Raw genomic sequence first — 22,961 nt, 5'->3', positions numbered from 1 at the left:
ATATATATATATATATATATATATATATATATATATATATATGTATGTATAGGAAATTCTGGATTAATATGAGGTGTGTGCTGAAGAGGTTGGAAGCTGACCGACTTCCAGCCTACATGTCTCTGTGTTTCTTAAGCCTTCTGCTATGCTATTGCTGTTATACAGAAATGCATCTTTCCTAAATCCTTGTTCACTGATCTTTAAAGATACAGATTTTCATGCTATAAATTAAACAAAAATATATAAATAGGAAGAGAATGGCTTCTCTTCCGACTCCAAATGAATTTTGATCATTTTCCACACATTTGATTTCTAGGTAATTTAATGCCAGTTAAAAAACTGAAAACTTGGCTGTGAACACAGTCCAGGTGCAGGAGGGTTGAAGTGCATTTTCTCTAGTCAACACAATGGACTCAACCATGGTGAGAGAATTTTAGGGAGTTAAGAGTGTTTTTTTCACATTATTTTCTGGATTCATTAAGCATTCCCATTTGAGTTACTTTGTACTAAGATTTATAAAGATTCAATTTAGGGTATATTTTGTGACAAGTGTATAATTACTTGGCAATAGTTATGACAACTCTAAAATAGCAATAGTGACAGATTTGAATTGGAATAATGAGAGGAAGAATAACAATGTAAAAATCCATAGGGCAGTTGTTAACCTTGTCTTTGGGGATCAACTTGACTTTCACAGTATCTGAGTTTTCAGACTTGCCTCTTCAAATTAAAGCCAAAGATGCTGGGCACGATTTGGGAGGCTGCAGGACAACTTGGAACACAGGGGCCATGTTTTATAGTAAAACTCAAAGTCATTTGGCAACTCAGCCTCTGTTTTTTCATCTGTAAAATGGGGATAATTATAAGGATTAAATGAGAGGCTGCAGGGAACATGCCTACCCCAAAGATTTATGAATCTTAGGAAATCCATAAATACTAATTTTCTTTCTTTTTTTGCCCCCATCTTTATTCATTCCTTTAAGAAATCTTACTTTAATGAATATTGCTATGCAATTTATTGTGCTAGTTGCCTTGCTGAAGTACCAAGATGATGGAAATGTTACTGTTTTAAATATTCATACAGAATAAAATAAATTGCACTCATTGAATATTGTGCTAATTCAATTAGTGACTAAGTGTGTCACCTTCAGACCAAAACAAAACAAAAACAAAAGGTGCATTAGCCAGGAAGGACCCGGGGATTTGTTTAAATGGTTATTTTCTCTAGAATTTATCAAAATTAGTTGTTTCTGTGTTATTGCCACTCTTGTCATGGTGATCTGGCTCATTTCCATGTTTCACTAATGCTATTCCACATTAATTACTGTACAAATAGGCCTCATTGGGGGGAAATTGTGAAAAGCACACTATTACATTTAACCCTTCATCCCCAAAGTACTCTTATTAGCTTAACAAATTATATTCTGGCTCATTCTACAATATCATGTACCCACCTCTTGGGGGAAACATGACAATATGAGCAATCCCATCCAGAGTGAAGAATATGCCAAGCACAGGGAATTTAGGTAGACAGCATGCAATTAACCAAGCTGGCATCTGGCCAGAAACAGGGTTAACGTTCTGATTGCTAATGGAAAAAGACATGGGAACATGGACTAGCCACGCGTCTTACTGGGCTCAGGTTTACCCTCCTTGGAAAGCCAGTGCTCAAATCCCTGAAGTCACACGCTAGATGGTTTCCAGTACAGTGATCTGCAAAGCACATTTCTCAAAAGCAAACCTGATTTCCTCCCATTTGTCCTTTTTATTCTGAGAAAACAAAATCATCAAATGGATTGTCGAAACCTTCTTCTGGGTGCTCAATGGCATATTTTATGGAAAATAAATTGGGTTTTATTGTAGACAGGCATTGCTCTGCCAGGAGGTTATATTCCCAAAAAGTAGGTTTAAAAATGAATTCTACTCAGTGTGTGATTTTTCCTTTCACTGTTTGTCTTAGGGTTTTTAAAATTTTTCCTCCTCATTAGCTTTGACTTGTGTCAAGACTTCAGATTTTTCAGACAAATTAATTTACATTTTTTTCCTACTTTGGACACAATGACCTTTTTCCTCCATTGATGATTCAGCAATTTATGACCACAGTGCTAGACGGGAGAGAGCAGAAGCTGAAAATGAAAGCTTCAATTCTTATTCAGGACTGGAGGCTTGCGTACTGTCCACTGGGACAATGAATTTGGCAAATGCGTAAAGTACAAGAGCAATAAGAAAATTAATAGACTCTCCTGTTTTGATTTAATGCTTCCCCTTAATGGATTGTTGATTTACCTAATGGCTGTTGTCTTCATTAGGGCCTTTTGGTGTTTGTTAAACTAGGAAAATTGTCATTATGGGAGTTTTATCAACAGTAAAGGTGGTAAAGGGGAAGCAATCAAACTTAAGTAGTATGAGAGAGAAGACCCTTCTAAATTCTGTAACTTAGTGACTGTAAATTCTTGGTATAAATTTACAAATTTTAATATGTTACTTTTTAAGGGAATTTCTTTTAAATGCATGTGATCAAATCACAGCCTATGCTAAAGGACAAAACTTCACAGCAGAGTCTACGACATCCAGTGCTGATTTACTTCTCAACACAAGCTGACATATACGTATAGATGGAGTAATCTGGAATTCTATGCAATCCACACAATAAACCAGGGCAATAAATAGAAAAAGATTAGCAGGTGCAGGCACAGCCATCAGAGTGGGAGGGTTTCTTACAAATAAAAAATATGTGGAACAGCATCTATCTCACAGTGATCTGCATTTAATCTGCAGGTCAATTCCAGGGTGGACAGAAACCAGTGATTTATGCCTCTGTAAGCTGAGGGAAAGTGGGTTAGCTGAGAAGGCTGAGAAGATAGAAACATTTATTAATGGTGAGTGAGCAAAGCACTCTCTTGCCCTTTTTCTCCTTTCTTTGTCTCTGTCTCTCTCACACACACAAACTAACGAGTCATGGGTGATTTGTGCTTTCAAAATAAAAATTTTGGCTGTCACCATAGATGGGAGTAAACAAAAACACCACCACACCACCAACAACAACAAAAACAAACAAAATGAAGCAGCTGCCTGACCAGTATTCACCTCCATGGCATATTGATCCATTCAGAAATTCTGCTTTATGAGGTACTATATCAAAGGATGAGGGAAAAAAACAGGAAACAAAAGCATCCTGCTCACAGCTCTTTCCAAATCATTTACTCCTTTTTCTCCTCAGAGGACTTCACTGACCTCTTCAGGGCTTCTCTCTGATGGTAAGTAATGGAAAGCAGGCAGCTACAGCAATTCTGGGATGATCCTCCAAAAACTTGTATTTGATGTTTTCTTTGAACTTGAAATTAAGAATATTCTCAGATTGCAGGATGCTTGTTTGAGGAGTTAGAAAGAAATGACTCTGATGGACTTGACTAGACTTTTCAAAAGTGAATAACCAAAACTGATCACTAAGCAGCCAGGGTCTTTATAGACACCAAGAAGTCTATCTATTAAAGATATAAAACTAATGACAAGACCTTCCCCATAATTCTGGCACCTACAAAGTAGTTTTGAAATGCTATCAATACTATGACTATTATCATCGTCATTATTACTATTATTTATCAGGATATCAGTTACTATTACTGTTATTATTTCCATCAATTATTATCTTGTATCCATGTAATTTCCTTGCTGTTGCAAATATCAGTCCTGGATATGAGAATTGTATCCAGGGTAAACTGCTTAAACTTGATACTGTAGGTCTTCAATGGTGAGTGCCAAAAAGTTCAGATCCTATCCTTTAATCCTTGAAGGCAAAGCCAAGACCATTCTCACAGTTGATGCACCTTGAAGTTGCCTTGAGATTAACCATTCCCCCACTTCAGATGGGAAGAATGCTTCCCTGGCTCCTAAATGTGGTGCAAACACCCTTAGCCACTGGATGGAGGAACTGCGGGGGGATGGTAGCCATGGTAGCAATTGCTATTCTAGCAACTGCTGCTCTGAACTGATACAGTACACCCAGATCTTTAGAATAAGATCAACTGACACCAAGTCTTGATTTTTCTAGAAATGATATAAAACTTTTTAAAAAATGGATGCAATTCTCCCTAAAAGAAGGCAAAATCATTGTAACTAATAAGTATAACACAGGTGATATTATACCAAATGGATTTCAGGCTCCTTCCCTTGCTGAGTGCATGATCTGCTTACTCTGGGAGATCGCTAATGAGGGTGATGCTCTGGGGAGCTTTTGCACTTGCAGCAGTATATTTACTGGCATTTAAAGCCCCACATACTTGGTAGTGAACAAAGGGCTGCTGAGGGATTTGTGGGAAATAAAAAATGATAATAGTAATTAGAAGCACAATAGAATGGGGTGCACCTTTTCTCTCACATGGGAAAGTTCTCCGGAAAAACACTGGAAGATGAGTCAGGCAGGGGCCTGGATGTGTAAGGAGAATGGAAGAGAAACACAGATGGCTGCATTGGAAAAACATATTGATTTTGTAATCTCTTAGAGTCCTCCTCAGCTTAAGAATCCCAAATGAAAAAGCACAACAAATACAAGGCCTGAGTCTACATTAAAAGTTGTGTTCTATGTGCTTATACAAATATGGCATAATGAATTCCACTGTTATGTATAATTATAATGCACCAATAAAAATAAATTTTAAAAAATCCATGTTCATATGTGTGTGTGTGTGTGTGTGTGTATTTCATATTAATTACAAAAGAGCCAACAGATGGTAAAGGCCTTCTACCAACCCAGGGAAGATTTACACTGGTGACCTATAATTGCAATTCTCCAGATCATGTAACTCCTTAAGCTAATTACTCTATTTGATCTTATATCATTTTGCCCTACTTGAGATAAACAAGGATAGGCTCAGATGAGATAGATTAAATATTTCCAAAGAAATTGAAAGAAATATTGAAAGAAATAAATATGTACAGTGAAAGACAATGACTTGTTTTTATCTTTCCTATTTGACCTGTCACCCTCAAACACTGTTGTCAAGATCAGCAGGATAGTTTACACATTCACATTTTATATCACTTTTGTCTTATTAATAGTAGCATTTTAAAAATATTTGTAGTTAATAATGAAAACCATTAGTAATCTTATATGAATGGCATTGAAATTTAATGAAAGCACAGTGGATATATCCAGTATAACAAAGTGTTGAAATGGAATTCATTTAACTACAGATTTTGTTGAAACCCCATGAAAATAGGTGGTACTACTCCATGTGCCGAAGTGATGTGATAGACCAACTCTAATAACCTGTCCAGAGAAGTGGTAAAATGGCTTAATTGCTCATTCACAATGAAGGTGTGCAAGCTTGAAGCTGAAGTGGGCCAGGAAGCTGAACCACAGAGAATTGATTTCTTTAAAGAGTTTTTGGTGACCTGTGAGTTCTTCTGAGGGTCATGTGGGCAAAGACAGCACCTCTCCTCACTTCAAGCCTAGTACACAGGATGTAAGGACACAATGTAGAGAGCATGGTGAGTGTCCGGAGGTGTGGACCAGTGCTGGAGCCACTTGGTAGGTTCTTGGGTAACAAGAGGGCTTCACTTAGAAATAACTATTCTCCTGTTGATGGATTCAAGCTGAGTGTCTACCACAGAACAGGCCTGGGCTTATGCACATAAGAGGCCATTAAGGTAGTCTAAGATCCTGCCCTAAAGATCTCTATGGAAGATAAGGAGCCCTCATCACAAAGAAATTGTATTTATGACAATCTGAGATCCTACAGTAAAAGATACATGCATGACTTGCCTGAGAGAAGCTCTGGGCAACTACAGGTGAGAGATCCCCAGCTTTGATAATGAATGGGAATGTTTCTTAAAAATCTATTGGTAAATTCAAGAAGGAGTCAGCTTTGATCACTTGTCAGGCCCAAGGATCAAAAAAAAAAAAAATGACAGTTCCCAATAATATCTGCTTCTTGCCTCTTCTTTCTCCAGACCCAGCCTGCAGGGGTCAAAAGCTGAAACTAGTCACAGGTGGTAAGAAGGAGCTGCCCCTATTCCTCCTGAATAGGACCTGAGATGGAGGAGCAGAGGAGCTGTGGGTGACATTTGGAGTATGCACATTATAATGAACTGATCACATTTGATATTGAACTGAGACATTTGGAAAACTACAATAGTTGGAAAACTTTTTTTTTTTCTATTAGCACTCTTGGAACCTATCCTAGTTTTTGTGCAATGAGGGCAGGAATAAAAAAGCTGTCAAAATGAATATGGAGAGGGCTGAGGTTGTAGCTCAGCGGTAGAGTGCTTGCCTAGCATATATGAGGCACTGGGTTTGATTCTCAGCACCACATATAACTAAAGGTCCATTGACAACTAAAAAATATTTTTTTAAAAATGAATATGGCTAGCCACTGGAAATAGAATGGTATTATTTCTTGTATCCAGTTCTCACTCCAACAAGTTCTGTTTGTTCATCCTAATGGTGTGCTATGGAGGGAAGGAAGACATTTGCCCACAAAAATTCGCTTAGACAAACACATTTGAACTGGACAACTAAAGATGGAGAGGATTTACTAAGCAAAGAAAGAGGAAAGGTGAAAAACCATCTGCAAAGAACAGGAAGTGTGAAATTCAGTGTTGTGCTTGTGATGCTGGAGTACAACTAGGCAGAAGCTGAGAATGAAAAGTCAGGCTGAGTCTGGGATGCAGCTCAATGGTAAAGCCCTTGCTTAGCATATGTGAGCACACAGGTTCAATCTCCAGTACCACACACACACACACACACACACACACACAAAAAAAAAAAAAAAAGGGTTAGGTTGGCAATGGCTAGGGAATTTGCTTTGTATCATCCAGGCCTATGCAGGAAGCCATCAAAGGTCTTGAGTATGGAGGTAACATAATGTAATCTACATAAGGAATGACACTGGAGGGTTCCTCAGGGGCATCCCTTTGGATGATCCTTGGTTCCAATGTCCTTGTCAGACAGTTGGCTACTATAAGACTCGATTTCTCCTTCTTCACAGTCCCACAGTCCCTACTCTATTGTACCTCCCATGTGGGTTACTGCAAATACCTCTTGTCTCCACAGGGAAATATTTTAATTCTTAGACCTTCTTAAGTTCACTTTAGGTCAGCAGTCAATACCTGAGATGGACCAGCAGCTAGAATTTTGAAAATTAACTATTATAATATAAAAGAGAGAGAAATGACCATATTTAGGCTGAACTGCTAAATTCTAAAGTGTGAAAAGCCAGTCATCTGAAGGAAGGAACATATATTACGCAGGGAACAAAATTGGAGTAATACCAAGAAATATGAGGAAAAATAAGAATATTTTAACCTGTAGCCATTCAATGATGGGGGGAGGGGAGAAAATGAGCAGATAATTTAACAGGTTGGTATTGGGAAGAAACCCAGGATAATCAGGAAGCACATCAGTTCATACTCTCTACTTGTAAAAGCAAAGCTATGTGTCAACTGAGAGCAAGAATTGTAAAATCAGATTCCTGGATGGGAATCCTGGAGTTGCCACTGATGGTTATGCAACACTTCTACCTTCTAGTTTCATTTCTGAAAAATGGAGCTAAATAGCACCTTCTTTAAAGTTTATCTTCACACAAGATAATATGTGTGCATGCATATATTTCTGTGTATATATGAGTATACACATACATATTTGTGTGTGTGTGTGTGTGTGTCTGGAACAGCAAGTGACTTGAAGCATAAGTGATAAATAAAAAGCAGCTGATATTACTCAGCCAGATAATTCTACTGGAGCTCAAAAATTTTTCCATGATTTACAAATTACTTTGTAATACAGCACACTTTCTCAATTGATGCTATACTTCTCTTTGATTTAGTTAAAATGAAAATATCTTGTAAAAGTTTAATGAACACAGAAAAGATAAAGTGTAGGTTGAACAAACACAACCATCACAATCCAAAATTCAAAATAAAGCAATGTTTAAAACACATCTTTATAATAAATATGAACATGGATATACGTTTTCTAATCGACGGTATTCAGTTTTCATCTTAGAGGCCACCAAATAAAGGAACAATATTTGACAAATTACATGCAGTATAAACAATTTTTATTTTTAAAGTTCTGAGTCACTTGGCAAAAGCAATTTTCCATTCTGAGATATTTGAATCAAAAATCAAAAGGGGGTCGTCATTCAAATGAGTTAAAAGGACAAATTCTTAAAATTTATCAATGCATTTATTTCAAGTTTTAAAAAGAGACTTCTGAGAAAATTTTCTGACAGCCAATTGAAAAGATAACAAATATCATTACCACTATTATTTTTTTTCTTAGTAGACTTAGGTCACCTGGCAAATCTCAGCTTATGATTCTAAGCTTATGGAAAGCTAAAGTGTATTCTACCCAGAGTTGTAATTTAATTAAAATTACTACTGAAGCAAAGCCACACTTCATGCATTCTTTATCATGGGTGGTACCAAAGTACATGCATTTAGAAACTGAATACCTAATCAGATTAGTATAATAGCTTGTAAAATGAGGCAGAAAAAGTACATTTATGCAGTAAAGGCTACTGAGACCAAATGACAAATAATCACCATGGGAAAATGATGTGAATCCCAGACCCTGAGGTCTCCGGTTTTGCACACTTTCTGGCCAGTACTGAATGACAGCAGAAATCCCTCTTAATCAAGTGGCTGTGGGATGACACACAGGATACCCTGACAAAAGTTCATTTCTATATCCAAGCAAAAGTAATGTGTGGACTCTTTTTAAAGGAGCCAGGCTTCAGAAGGTTTTTCGGAACAAATATTCCTAAATTGAGCAAAGAGGATGCCTGTTTCTAATACCAGATAATTGATACAATAATTTCATCAACTTGAAATAAAATGACTAGGATTTGATTGGTTAAGGAAAAAGTTATTTGTGTCAGGAGAGCTGCTGTGTTAAGCGTTCACTAAATAACTTGCAATCCTTTTTCTAATACAGAGATAAATTATTAAGAGATGAGCATTTTGGATCTTCATACTCGTTATTCTTCCTGTGATCTAACCCTCATGGAGCACAAGATTTTTTTTTTTATATCAGTAAGTCACATTTAAAAAATTATACAAGCTGTATTTTCATTTTATTTTCACATATTAGAAACCTGAAAGGGTCCAATTGAGAGTCTAACGACATTTTCCCTGTTGTTTCATTATTTTACCCATTTCCTGGGTAGGCAACCCCTGATTTCAATTCCTATTCATAATTGCAAAATTTAGATTTTCCTCTGAACTTTTGATCCTTGCATCCAATCTCCTGCCAAATACTCTTGCTTGCCCTCAAATTATCAAGATCTATATGTCCAAAGTGATATCAACAACTTCCTGTGAACCTGTTCTTCCTCCTGTTTTCTGTTTCAGTGAATGACACACTATCCACCCAGTTGCTCAAACCTTGTCCTTGACATCTGTCATTCCCTCATCTTCTCAACCAGTCCCCAGTCTTTTTCACTCCCTTTTAAAAATCTCTAAGATATTTCCTCCTTTCTCCCTACTTTTGGCCAACCATGATCTTTCTCTGGACTACTGTAGTCAGCTCCTATTTGGGATCTCTGCACTCACTTGATCCTCTTTCCATTCCATCCTTTATTTCAAAGGGATATCTCAAAAGTCAAATTGGATTGACTCTTATTTAAAGCACTTGAGGGACTGTTGCCTTCTGGATAAAGTTTAAACTCTACAGCAGTTTATAGGACCTTTGAGTCTTATCATTAGTCCTATCTCCAGAATTACCTATCACAAGTCTCAACATAAAAATATACTGGACAATTGCCATGTGCAGTGGTGCACATCTGTAATCCCATTGGCTCGGGAGGCTGAGGCAGGAGGATCATGAGTTCAAAGCCAGCCTCAGCAATTTAGCAAGGCACCTGGCAACTCAGTGAGACCCTGACTCTAAAAAAAAATATAAAAAAGAGTTAGGGAGGTTGCTCAATGGTTAAGCACCCCTGGGTTCAATCTTCAGTACCAATACATATCAATTGTTTTGAACTTCAACAAAGAGTTTTGCTCTGTGCTCTCATCTTCCCACCTGTCTTAGTTTGGGCTGCTGTAACAGAGCACCGTAAATTGGGTAGTTGAAATAACAAATATTTGTTTCTTCTAGTTCTGGAGGCTGAGAAGTCTAAGACCAAGATGCTAGAAGATCCAGTTTCTGGTAAGGGCCCACTTCCTGATTCTTGCAGTATCCCTACATAATGGGGAGAGGGCTAGCAAGATTTTGGGGGTCTTTTTGGTAGGGGAACTAATTCCATTCATGTGGGCTTCACTTACATGATTTTATGACCTTCCAAGAACTTTATCTCCTAACACCATCATAATGGGGTTAGGATTTCAACATATTAATGTGGGCAGGCACAAACATTCAGTTCATAACCCAGCCTTTTGTATAAGATTTTCAATAGAAACACTATTCCTCCTATGTGACCCCCCCCCCATTACCCTTAATCCCTGCCTGGATTCCCTATTCTTTGAATAACCTCCCTAACATCTCATGTCTGGATCTGGTACTACATGCTATACCCTCTTGACACTGTAAACTTTCCCAGAAAATGATAACAATTAGGCTGTTTTGTATTTGGATGTTGAAATGTATACCTGCCTCCACTAAACTGACAGCCACACAAAGTGGAGAAACATAGCTGCCTATTTGGTATTATGTCTTCTGGGTTCAGCCCACTACATAGCACAGTGGGTCTTCAAAAGATACTTGTTGACTGAATTAATGAATGTTTATTAATAGTGATATTCCATCCTTAAAAGATATGGAAAAATGTTAATATCAATTATTCTTTTAATAATAATTTGGTAAAATAGCTATCCTTGCATAATTTGGCTATTGAGACTTAGGTTTCAGAAGGAAGGTGAAAGAACTCAAGAGCTCAAACCTTGACTGTTGCTCCAGGGAAGAAGAGCCAGTTGCCAGTGTCCACTGGGTCAAGATTGTCTTCTAAAATGACTTGTCGATGTGCTGAATTGATGACCAGAATGTTATCCAAGGCCCAGCAGGCTTCATACACTTCACCAACACGGAGATTTTCCTGCTTCCATTGAAACTGGACGCTCTCCCCTTTGGCGTCTTCAGGAAGGTAGAGGATGTGGATGATTGTGCTGACATTGGAAGGGGCTCTAGAATATGTGGAGAGACAGAGAGTTCAACAGTATCCATTTTTTTCTTTCTTTAGATGATTTTTTTTTCTTAATATTATAATTTCACAATCTCAAAAACATATTCATTACAAATACTAATTCCATTACCCTTGAATCTTTCAATATCTGCTATTTTAATTTTCATATTGAGTGATGTTAAATTAAAAATTAAAGGTCTTAAAGAAGCTTACATTTAATACAAGGCGGTCACTGAGTATAAGAAAGTGCTATACACTGCCTTGTTGGGTTAAAAAAAATCCAAATGTATTCTGTTCAGGTTTTGCACATGGTAGATATTCAATCTAAAATAAGTAACTTACAAGTAAAAAGGAGGAAATGTAGAAAATGATGATCATAGTCTTGATTCTTACTTTGAAATTACGCACCTTTTACAGGTCATTGTATGAATACATTTAATAATCAATGTTTAAGTAACAATTAGTTTATTTCTAGTAACCACACAAATTTTATATGTTAAGTCAACATGAAATGTGAGATTTGCCATGAGAATTAAAGGTACTCATTTATAATTATTTACAGTTTCATGTAGGTCAATCTTTAAATATGATATAATTTTAACATGCTTTTTATATTATATCTGTTAGAATCTAGATCCTTCTGCTGTATAATAAAATATTTTTATTAAACATTTTATTCTACCAAAGTAGAAATATGCTATAGTAAAAATGATCGCCTTAGTCAAGATTAAAAATGGTACTAAAATGCAAACTAGTGGTACCTTGGACTTGCTATAAATCAGTTTTGGAAGGACTACAGAAAAGCCATATTTTTCACTCACCAATGAAGCACATATATATCTGTAGAATTGTCAGTGTAGGTTACAGATGGTGTACCTTACCTTTGGGGGTAATGAATTCTCTCCTCTTTAAAAATATTTCATGATGACTATCTTTTTAGCTTCAAAAAGAATTTAAATTGATTAAGAGAATATATCTTGCTTTTAGGTAGCGACTGAAAAATACTTTCATTTGGATTACCAATGGTAAGGAAAATTTCCATTAATGAGTAGGATGTTTTGGTACATGGCCTAAAACCAGAAGTGGCATTTAGTGAAAAAATAAATGGACTTAGCTGAATGTGATCTTTTTATGTTGTAATTAAATGTGCAATTTCACTAGGTATCAGATCAAAAGCATAGTTATTTTTCAGCAAGAAACATGCACTATAATTTATTTAAGCTATGACATATACTAGAAAGAAAATCTGAAGATATAAAATTGATAAAATTTATGCTGCCTTGCTTAAAGTCATTTATATAAATAAGTATTTAATATGAATGCAGCTTCATAACTACTAGAAATTGGAAAGAATAACAATACATTACAAAATTGGCATGGCATATCAGAGCTCAGATCGTACTAGAAACTCATAAATTATATTTTACCCTGTCACAGAGGGAGTTTATTAAAACCCTCTCTCAGACATGTAAAGTTTTTATTTATTTTTATTTTTAAAATACTGCTAGAAATGTACAAATTGGTTTAGTATTAAGACTGTGAACCTAATATTTATTTTTCTTCCCTAAATAATAAATCATAGTTCTTTTGTATGAAAATAAAGTAAGGAAAACAGCTTATGGAAAAAAATTGTCAGAAAGCTGATTGAATATGTACTACTTGAGTTATGCTAATTTAAGAACTAATCCAACCATAATAATCACTTTTGTTCAAGGTATTTTTTTTTCTTTAAATATCTTATACCTGAAATTAGGCATCCATTTTTATTTTATTTGAAGACTTAACTCTGCAAATGTGGTAAACATAGTTTTGCTACTTTTACCAAATCTTTTAAACATGAATGAGTTTCTCCTTCTTCAAACATCCTACCTCATTTTATTTTTAAGGGATTTATTTTTAATAAACAATATCTGATTATTACTTGTATCACAATTATGCTAATAGACTTTTAAAATGGGCCTTAAGGGAGACATAAAGGAAATGGCAGAACTAGAAACGAAATGCAAAGGCCCTGTGGCTATGAACTCCATGTCAGCACAGAAAAGTCAACTCTAGTCTTCTATAAACCAGGCTGGAGTCAGGTCACCTATAGCAATGGAAGGTGATGTTATTTTGTGGAGGATACTAGCATAAGGGTTATGTTCCCAAATGTACTTTTGCCTAAAATAGTTTGACATAAGGAATATAGGCTGCAGGAAGTTCTGAGCGGAAAATGACACATCTAAAATATCTTTCTCAAGTAGAACAGGTCATACCATGTGCGCTCATGTAATGCAACATAATTAACAACCAGAGTGCTTTCAACCATGATGAAAATGGCAGTGGTACCACGGAGGCAAATAGGAAAAGAGAAATCCATTTACATCAGAATTTGTGAAAACACTTTAAATGACAACAAACCTAATTTTCTCAAGTTGAATCCAGTCTGCAGTATTGTTCTTGGCATACGACACGATGATGCTGGGGTCTGAGTAACTAAAGCGACATGAACCTGACCCTGGAACCGGCAAAACAAAACAAAACAAAACAAAAACAACGATAAATTTCAAAAATAAAAACAGTATAATTGCACATTATCTTTCCTGATAAATACTTTTGATAATTTTCTAAAGATTTAGATATGTATTTCCATCCTTTTCAACTATGCTTATATTTCCTGTAATTTGTTCTCATAATAATTATTTGACAAATAAGCTTAGAAACCAGAAAGAAGGTAAAAAAGATAACTTGCAAATTTCTTTAGATACATGAACTAAGAAATATATAAATATTATAGAATGACTAAATAATGTTATTATTGCTCTTGAAAGTTAATATCAGTTAACGTAAATGGTACACAGGTCATTAAACTGAGGAACAAAACCACCATTCTCTTTCTGGGTTGCATATTGTGTAAATTATGACACAGTATGTGAGAAACTAACATAGAAAGTTCAAGTGCTACATGAATGAAAACTGATATTACTCTGCTATAAACCAACAATAAACATTTTAAAGAGAGATATTATCTCCCACTGTGAATATTTGGTGATTATTTCTCATTATTTTCAATATTAGAAATATGAATAAGGAAGTTTTAATACTGCTCAAGAATTTGTTTTTATTTGTTCAATGAATTGATAAAATAAAAAATCGTGTGACTACAATGTCAGAGGTCTCAGAAAAACTTAAAATAGAAACATTTGCTGGAAGTTTCTTGTAACTAATGCAACAGAATTTTTGGTGTTACATTAAAAATAAATGTAAACCCAAAGTGAACCCAAAGAAAAAGCAATAGTGTGATTTGTGTTTAACTTTTACCCATCTGCCAGAGGAGCCTCAGTTGAGCACCTATTAGCTGTTCTACATTGCAAGGTTCAGGGTTCAGGGTTCCACACTTTCACCAGATTCATTTATTTCAGTGGTGTTTAATGCAAAATTGGCAAGTGTCCTATTGCCAGGTTGGCATGTGCTAAAACGCCAAACAGCGGAGTTTCTAGATTCATTCTCATAGCTGCAAAGCAGGTGAAAAGGCATGAAAGAAAGGGGTATTAAAAGGAAAGCCACACAACAATCCTGATCTCACATGGAAATCCACCTTATGCCATGGTAATCACTGCTAAATTCTACCTTCCAAGAGCAGCTGCTTAAAATAAATATCAAACTGTGCGGCTGGAAATGAAAACGAGGAGGATTTATGGGACAAACTTCAACACAAACAAGAATGAGGCCTGGAAGAGAATCTGTTATTTCACAGGAAAGTTCAAATTAGCCGAAATTTATTTATGTGCTTTCTTTATTTATGGCTTATACACCCTAAGTACTTAAAAGCAAATGTATGAGGCAAGTCTTTGAAAAAGGATAGAACTAATGATAGTCAAAAATGTTCCTTACAGAATGCAATTTGTTGCAAATTATTTATAAATTGAGAAGAGAAAAGGAAAGCTGATATGTATCAAAATTTGTATGTCAAATACAGCCTGATGACAAATATGACTTCTCCTATGGATTTTCCCTATATTACCATCTCAATATTTCAAAATGAAATTTATATTGTAACTATTAAAACAAAAAGGCATTTGGCAGGTGACTTACTTTTCCTCATTAATTTTTTCATATTTAAAACATTACTAGTTTTGAATCTATCTCTTTGTTGTTGCCAAGATCCTCATTAGCTCTTGCCAGGTCTCTGCAATTGTGATTAGGTACTCTCGCCATAACCAGCCTCACCTGTCCTCACCCAGTACCCTGCTGCCAAGCTCTTTCTACAATCAAATTGAATCTTAGTACCTCCTTATTTATAATCCTTCAATAATTTCTCAACCCCTTCAGGATACAGCTGCACTGCTACTGCCAGAGTGGTAAAGGGACATAGCTCCTAGGTATGGAATTTGTATTTCGAGGAGCAGAACTGGCTGTTAGAGGGTTCCTACACAAAAAGATAACCAAAGAGGCAAAGGGACTCCAATAGAAGGGTGGGCACCTGGAAAACCATGACTGGGGTTTGGAGCGCAAACAGCCAGTCAGGAGGGAGGCACTGCCCAGGCTAAAGGCACTGAGGTGGTAGGTTGCCATCTGGAAGAAGCATCCCCAGGAGAAGCACTCAACTCTGGATATCAGCCTCACCCAGAGGCCACTCACAAACTAGCTTTCCGAATGGCACCAGTCCAATAGCTAACTGATTCTCCATTCCCAGAGTGTAGCTGCATAACTGTATTTTTCCTCCCATAAACCCTTCCAAATCGCAATCCCACTGCCACATGAATTACAATCAGCAGAGTAATATTTGTCATTGCCCAGATTAAACATGGTTGCTTAACTCTGTCTGAGGGAGAGGCAGACAGAGTCAGTCATAGTTCACTCCTTTCTTGTGTGCCCAGGTGCCTAGTGCCACTCCCAATGCCCAGAACTCAGACGCTGTGTACAGACCTATCACATTCCTCAGGGCACCTCTTGTGGAACAATGAGACAATTACAAGCAGGCTCACCTGTAACAGCCTTCTTTATTTCCCTTCTTAAAGCAAAGATGTTTAATTGCTAAATCTGAAATATAAACCCAGGAAGGAAAAACACCTTGAATGTCAAAGGCAAAATACACTCTCATGTGCAGCTCCATTTCCCCTCCTCCAGATCACTTTCAATGTAATACTTCACTCTAACGTAGCAATTTTGCTAGGATTTAAGGAATTGTCAGTGGAGGGAAGAAAATTAAGAACCACAGTTAACAGAGTATGGTCTGAGAGGCACTGATGTACCTAAAACTGGTCTAAAAATTCAAGCATTTCCCTTGTTTTTTTTTTTTTTCAGGCAAATGAGGAAAGTCCATATACTTTCATTTTAACCCACAAGAAGGGTATGAAGTGGTTAAGGATTCAACGTATTCATAAATAAAATTAGTAAGCTTCTAGAGTTTACTGAGGACACCACACAGTCAGAGAAAGCTGGCTCCCATCAGTGCAGACACACATCAACACGTCCAGCAGTTTTGGGGAGGACAGCAGATTTTGTGTGGAATGTACATTATCAGTGTTCTTTCTGATTAATCTTGGTTATCAATTCTTGATTTCAAATCAGCTGATATACACTGATAAATGATAAACCATCATTTACAGTGACTGCCATTTACACTATTACTTAGTCAACCCTGTTGTGTATAATGATAGATATTTTCATCATCATATCTGGTTTATTATTATCTTACAGTTTGTCCTACTACAATATAAAAACAAGCCATCTCCACTCCTGTACTGAGGTAGACATCTACACAAGACCTCAAACAGTCTTGCAGCAAAAAACTCTTCCTTCCTCATGGATGATATCCTGCAGTTGTACTACTGAATTTGTGCCTATGAATCTGTGCTATTTGAATAACTTGCTTAGTATTATCAAATACAATACTAGGTCATCATTACAATTTCTTAGCATTGTAGTGTAAAATCAATGTTTAAGTTGATTGTTAAGTTAATATATATATATATATATATATATATATATATATATATATATATATTTAAGAAAACATGCAGATAATAATGGCTTCATTTTTTTTACCCATTTATCTACATTTACCAGACTCTGTCCACCAATATCAATATTTTCTGCCTTTATCCTGCTACAGGGGACTTATTCCTCTTATCTAACTTGAAACTTTGTACCCTTTGACTAATGTCTCTGTTTACCCCATCTCTGTTACTCCCTAGTGGACTTTTAATGCCCATCTTCTCTCTTAACTACATTGCCCCCTTTGGAGATCTTACCAACTTTCAAGGCTTTAAATAACATCTATAACAGGTATTATGTCTCCCGTGAAATTCACACTTCAGATCCAACTGCTACTGGACATCTGAAAATCAGTAAGTTAAGATTAGACCTATCGGTTTTCCACTCCTGGCCCAAATATGTTGTCTTTTCATTTCAAATAAGACCACTCTAAGAGGTGAAATTAAACCTATAAGCAAGCAAACAAAAACCTAAGATGCTTTTATGTTTAGAAAGAACTCTAAAAACGTTGCCGCTTTTTATATAACTGCTTCTCTGTATTGTAATGTGATAGATTAACAAGAAAATCTTTAGTGGTAGATGATTTTTCTAACATATCTTATTGTCTTAAACAGATCTGATTTATTTTTTTCTAATATAAGAGAAGGTTACATGATAATAAGTGCTTATCAGTAGTACTTATCATTCTATTAGTTTTTTTACTTCACTTTTTAGAGTAAAAATTACCTTTGACATAAGATATGGCCCAGCAGGGCAGTGTGCATGGATTGGAAACAGGCTGCCAGGCTTACATTTGGGGTTTGACACTTCTTAGCTGTGTGATCTTGGGCAAATCACTTACTCTTTCTGTGGCCCAGTTTCCACATTTGTAAAATGTTGAGAAATAATGACAATCACTTCATAGAACTGTTGTGAAGATTAAGGAGTTAACACATGAACAGAGTCCAGAAAACTGTTCTTGTCCTAGTTAATATATTTTAGCTATGATTCAGTATTTTAAATTTCATTTATCTTTAAAAACAAAGAGGAATTTATTCAGGGACTAAGTATTAATTAATGCTCATCAAATAATTTCATTACATTTTTTTCCCTATAGTTTCTTTCACCTTTTCTTACGGTCTTCCTCTGTGTTTAAATTAATTAGTCTAGCAGGGTGTTTTGATTCCTTGCTTATTATTTTTGGTTTGTCTATTACAGATTTTTGCTTTGTGGTTACCACAAGGCTTACAAAAACACCTTTTGATTATAACAAGCTATTCTGAAATGATAGCATCTTAACATGATCATAAATATAAGAACAAACAAACAACAAAGAACAAGAGAAAATGCTAATTGTATTAGAAGTCCCATAGACTGGGCACTGGAGCTGTTCCAGAAACTCCTTTCATGGGCTGGCCTGGGGGTTGTTAGGATTTGCCTAGTGTTAGTTGTCACCAGCCTGACACTACTACCAGGACAAAGTCTTGTTTCTCTTATCCTGTACTCCCCATAGTTAATGGGGTTTTGTATCACGGTAGGCTGCCCACAGTTGGGTAGTGATGGCAGTCCCTTGGCCATCTAGGCTGATGTTAAGCTGGGTCACACCTGAGTCTCACAGCTGCAAGGACCTGAAGAGTCTCAGGGGTGCAATAGGGACCAGGCCACAACAGACAGTGATACCTGGTCTGTCCCACTGGGGCACCAGTCTCTGCCTGGTACTGGGGCAGTTTTAGAGCCCTGTCAGCAAGGACTGATCTGGTAATAGCTGTGCTGCCCCAAAGTTTGTGGAGAGGTGGTGGAAATAGTCCCTTGGTCACCAAAGATGACTCTAAACCAGTTTGTGTCTGAGTCTCAAAGATGAAGTGGCCTCCATAGTCTTGGGAGGAGGGTGAGTGTGCCCAAGGCCTTCTCCAGGGCTGGAACTGATGCAGCTGAAACTGGAGTCTGTCCCACCAGTGCACAGTTCTCTCTGCCTGATGCTGGGGCAGGTCTAGAGGCTTTGCCTTTGAGCTTTGACTTGTGTATAGGGTCTTCAGTTTCCAGCAGACCTGGCATAGGAACTTCAAGAAAAAACCCTGTGCTAATTTTCCTGCCTTTTACCCCAATGGATGGAGTCTTACTCCCTGCTCTGAGCTGAGGATGGAGACTGTCAGCCTATGCAGATCCAGGAGCAAGGTTCTTGGGTATTAGCTTGACAGGAGGAGTCATGGGGCTTTGCCCAGCAGTAAGTTTCTTGGTGGTAGGCCTGGAACTAGGTTTCAAGCTTAGTTTTCTCTCCTTCCCCTAAGTTGGAGGCTCTTCTCCCCATGTTGAGCTACTTGGAGTTGCTAAGCATCTCTTTCCTTCTTTGTTTTGCTATTCCAAAAGCAGGCACTGTGGCTTCACCTGATTTCCTCAGCTTTCTGAAGGTAGTTTGGTAGTTTGGTGTGTGAATAGCTGATCAACTTGGTGTGTTTGTGGAGAGACAATGACCAGAGGATCTTACTCAGCTGCCATCTTGCTCCATCTCTGATAAACAACCCTGTAATTCCTTGTACTTTAGGCAAATTCCCTACTCTTTGGAGGCAATGCTATAAATTCAATAAGGAAACATAAGATGAGACTCTAGTGAGTAGCCTACCTGTTTGTTACCTATTGGCTAGTAAATGTGTTAGTGGGGGATAAAAGGAGTCTACTTGTAAAAAAAAAAAAAAGTCAAGTGTAGAATACAATAGAGAGATATTTTGTAAGGTCTACACAATTGCTAGTGTGGAATGAAAATTTCATTTTGCAGTTCCTGGCATCCAAAGAAAACAGAAAATATGATAAGTTAGAATTTTAATAGTACCCATCAAGAAAAAATTCCAGTAACTCAAGAGAATGAATACAGGTATGCACTACTGTATGCATACCTATAAATAGGTAGGTACTACTATATGCACACCTATAAATAGGTATGTACTACTGAATGCATTCACCCCCTAAGAAAACTAAGATAAAGAGGAAAAGAAATCTACACAGGGCTGTACATACCCAAAAGGGATTCAGAACCAGACAGACCAGAACCTGTGCTTCAACTATTTTACTGTTCTTTTAGGTGCACAAAGCACCCAATCTTCTTTATTTCTTTTGCTTTTCTTTTAAATAGTGCTATATTCTCACATGGTCAGAATATATTGAGACAGGTTTCTGTGTTTCTACTTCTACTTAGGCTCATGGCATATGGCCATAATGGCCTTTATCTTGATAAAGAGAACAAAACCTGAAGAACTGGATGGTCTTTAAATACCCAGCTAGTCATCATCTCAGCTCTCTGGTGTCACCACAGGTGGAGACCACAGTGAAACTATATCAAGAAGATACCATGTTCACTTGAGCATCACTTCCTCTGTAAATTCCCAGTCCATTCTTCTCCATTCCCTGCCCCCATAGCCAGTCACCTGATCCTAAATATTTCTGTAACATTCCTTTACTCCACCATCACCTCCTTAGACCATCTCTTCCCCAGGCAATGTGATAATCTCCTAACTGGATTCAGAACAAATTAACAAAAGGTTAACCTTCTAAAGCTATTTACATATAAGTCATAAGCTTAAAAAAATGAAAAGTTGGATTGGGGTTGTGACTCAGTGGTAGAGCACTTGTGTAGCATGAGTGAGGCACTGGGTTCAATTCTCAGTACCACATATAAATAAATAAACAAAAAAAAAACCCACAAATAAATAAAAGGTCCATCAATAATAACAAAAAAATTCTTAAAAAATTTCTCTAAAAAATCTATGAAAAGCTATTTTAAAAAATAGTTGCATTCCAAAAACAATTATGTGAAAAGTGTTAATCTGCTATGATATTACAATCAGGGTTAAGTTTATGAAGCCAAGTTAATCCACATTTGTAACCTAATTAACAAATTCTATTAATGGCTTACAAATCTATTTCTGAAATAAGTATTTTACCATAAAGAAATAATTCAGTTTTATAAGTACAAAACAGTAGTCTGTACTTCTTATTAAAAATGAGGAAATAAAAAGAGAGGCAAACATTATTTCAATATGGTTGTTTTCTTTCACTGTTAGAGAGATTCAACACTACAACTCTATAAAAATTTTTATTGTAAACTTGGTTTTATCTATAAACCACTTTACTGAGTTTAAAATTACAACTGAAATAGCTATTAACTTGAACCTCTGGTTCTATTTTAATAGTACTGTACCTAGTATAATGTAGAAAAAATGGAAAAGTAACTTTCTACTTTTGTTATAGAAAGCTCAGGCATGATGATTGATCAACCAATCAATCAATCAATGAGTCAGTCAACTATAAAATGTACATTTAATGCCAGGGCTATGAGTGAACTCAAAAGTCTAGTTACTTTCTTCTGGTTCAGTCTCACTTCTCTTGACTTCAGCTGTCATTCAGGGAAAGCTAGGAAAACCAGACCCAGAAGAGCCCTTTCCTACTTGAGAAGTAAAGCACAAGGCTCCTTCTGCTGGGCTTACTCTCCTGCATGGTTCAGGCCTCTGCTCAATGGTTACACGCTCAGGGGCCTTACCCAGCCATCTTTAATAAAATGCTGCCCAAATCCCTCAATGTTCCCTGATTCATTTTCTTCATTCCCTTTTTTACTCCCTGACATATTCATTTGTTGATGGCTGCCTCTGTTCACTAGAACCTCAGCTCTGCCAAAGCAAGGATTTTATTTTGCAAATCCTGTTTTCTAAGTACCTTGAAAACTGCTCATGCAGAAAAGGAGCTCAATGAACTGCTAAGTGTTGATTTAGTCAGTTAAACTCTAGGAAGACAGTCTTTTGGAAATACACAAATAGCACTGTTGTTATTAATATCTGGCTCATTTTCAGCCCCTCTTTCCTGCAGGATAGGGAGGTGTGATGGATAGCCTCTGTCTACTAGCATGGTAACTGACGCTCTTCTCAGAAAAGCCAGAGGGGCAGCACGTTTGCTTCTTTCACACCAACCCTGAGGACTGTCTGGATCACAATGTCACATGGTTCCACTGATGTTGCATTTGTTTCTCTGTTTAATATCTTTCTCCGGTGATAAAATAAGCTACAAGTATAAATTAAGTGCAGTTGTTTAAATAAAGCTATGGCAACTACTTTCATATTTCTTGTGGGGGCTGCCTTAACTAAAACAGACAACATAATAACCATGTTTTCCAATAAAATGCATTCCTCGGTAACCTGTCATCCTGCTCCAGCACTTAGGACACAGTGGGAAGTCATTAAAAAGATCATGAAGATGAACACTCTTATTTTACAAACGAGTTGCCAGGGGTTGAAACAGGCTCCACCATTCACACAGGGTTATGTGGATAGTTCAATTGGCAGATTCCCAGCCCACGGCTTTTTCCCTGTCTGCATTTACACCAACCACAAAAGTTGTTTGTCAATGTATCTGAGTAATAACATCTCATGCTACAGATTATTCTGCAATTATTTTTTTGAAATCTCTAACTTCAAATACCTGTGCTGAATGAGAAGCATTATTGTACATTCATGATGATTACTTATTACAAATCAGAACATTAAATGCAGCAGTATACAGAAATATCCATGGTCCTTATATGATAACTGAAATAGGCAAAAGCAATGGCATATTAAATAAAGGAAAGGTATCAGGATGTGCTTGAAATTTGAGAGGGAAAATTGAGACAACTTGCAGGAGGGTCTGAACAAAGTAAGGATGTGATAATAAGTTTATTGTCAGAATGTAAACATATGTATTAATGCAACAAATATGAACTCAATACTCCATTCCAACATGGTTAGTGTAGACAGAAGCCAATTTATGATGAAATTGATGGAGGTTAAGCTTCTTGGGGCTTACTTGTATGAGCACTTTCCAAGGCCCTGGAGATATTCTAGCAATGTATTTGCCTGATTA

General features: G+C 36.7%; 1 protein-coding gene across 1 annotated transcript in view; it reads right to left on the bottom strand.

Annotated features, from left to right (window-relative positions):
• The window catches only part of Reln (reelin), a 470,436-nt gene that overhangs the window by 191,745 nt on the left and 255,730 nt on the right, over positions 1-22,961 (bottom strand). Inside the window, exons 10-11 of the mRNA XM_015488375.2 lie at positions 13,521-13,617; positions 10,881-11,121 (exon numbers count right to left, since the gene is read on the bottom strand). Of these exons, the coding sequence (XP_015343861.1) occupies positions 10,881-11,121; positions 13,521-13,617 (338 nt within the window). The remainder of the gene's footprint in view (positions 1-10,880; positions 11,122-13,520; positions 13,618-22,961) is intronic.

The sequence above is a fragment of the Marmota marmota genome, unplaced genomic scaffold, assembly GCF_001458135.2.
Source record: "Marmota marmota marmota unplaced genomic scaffold, marMar, whole genome shotgun sequence".
Lineage (NCBI taxonomy): Eukaryota > Metazoa > Chordata > Mammalia > Rodentia > Sciuridae > Marmota > Marmota marmota.
This window is presented reverse-complemented; position numbering and strand designations above follow the sequence as displayed.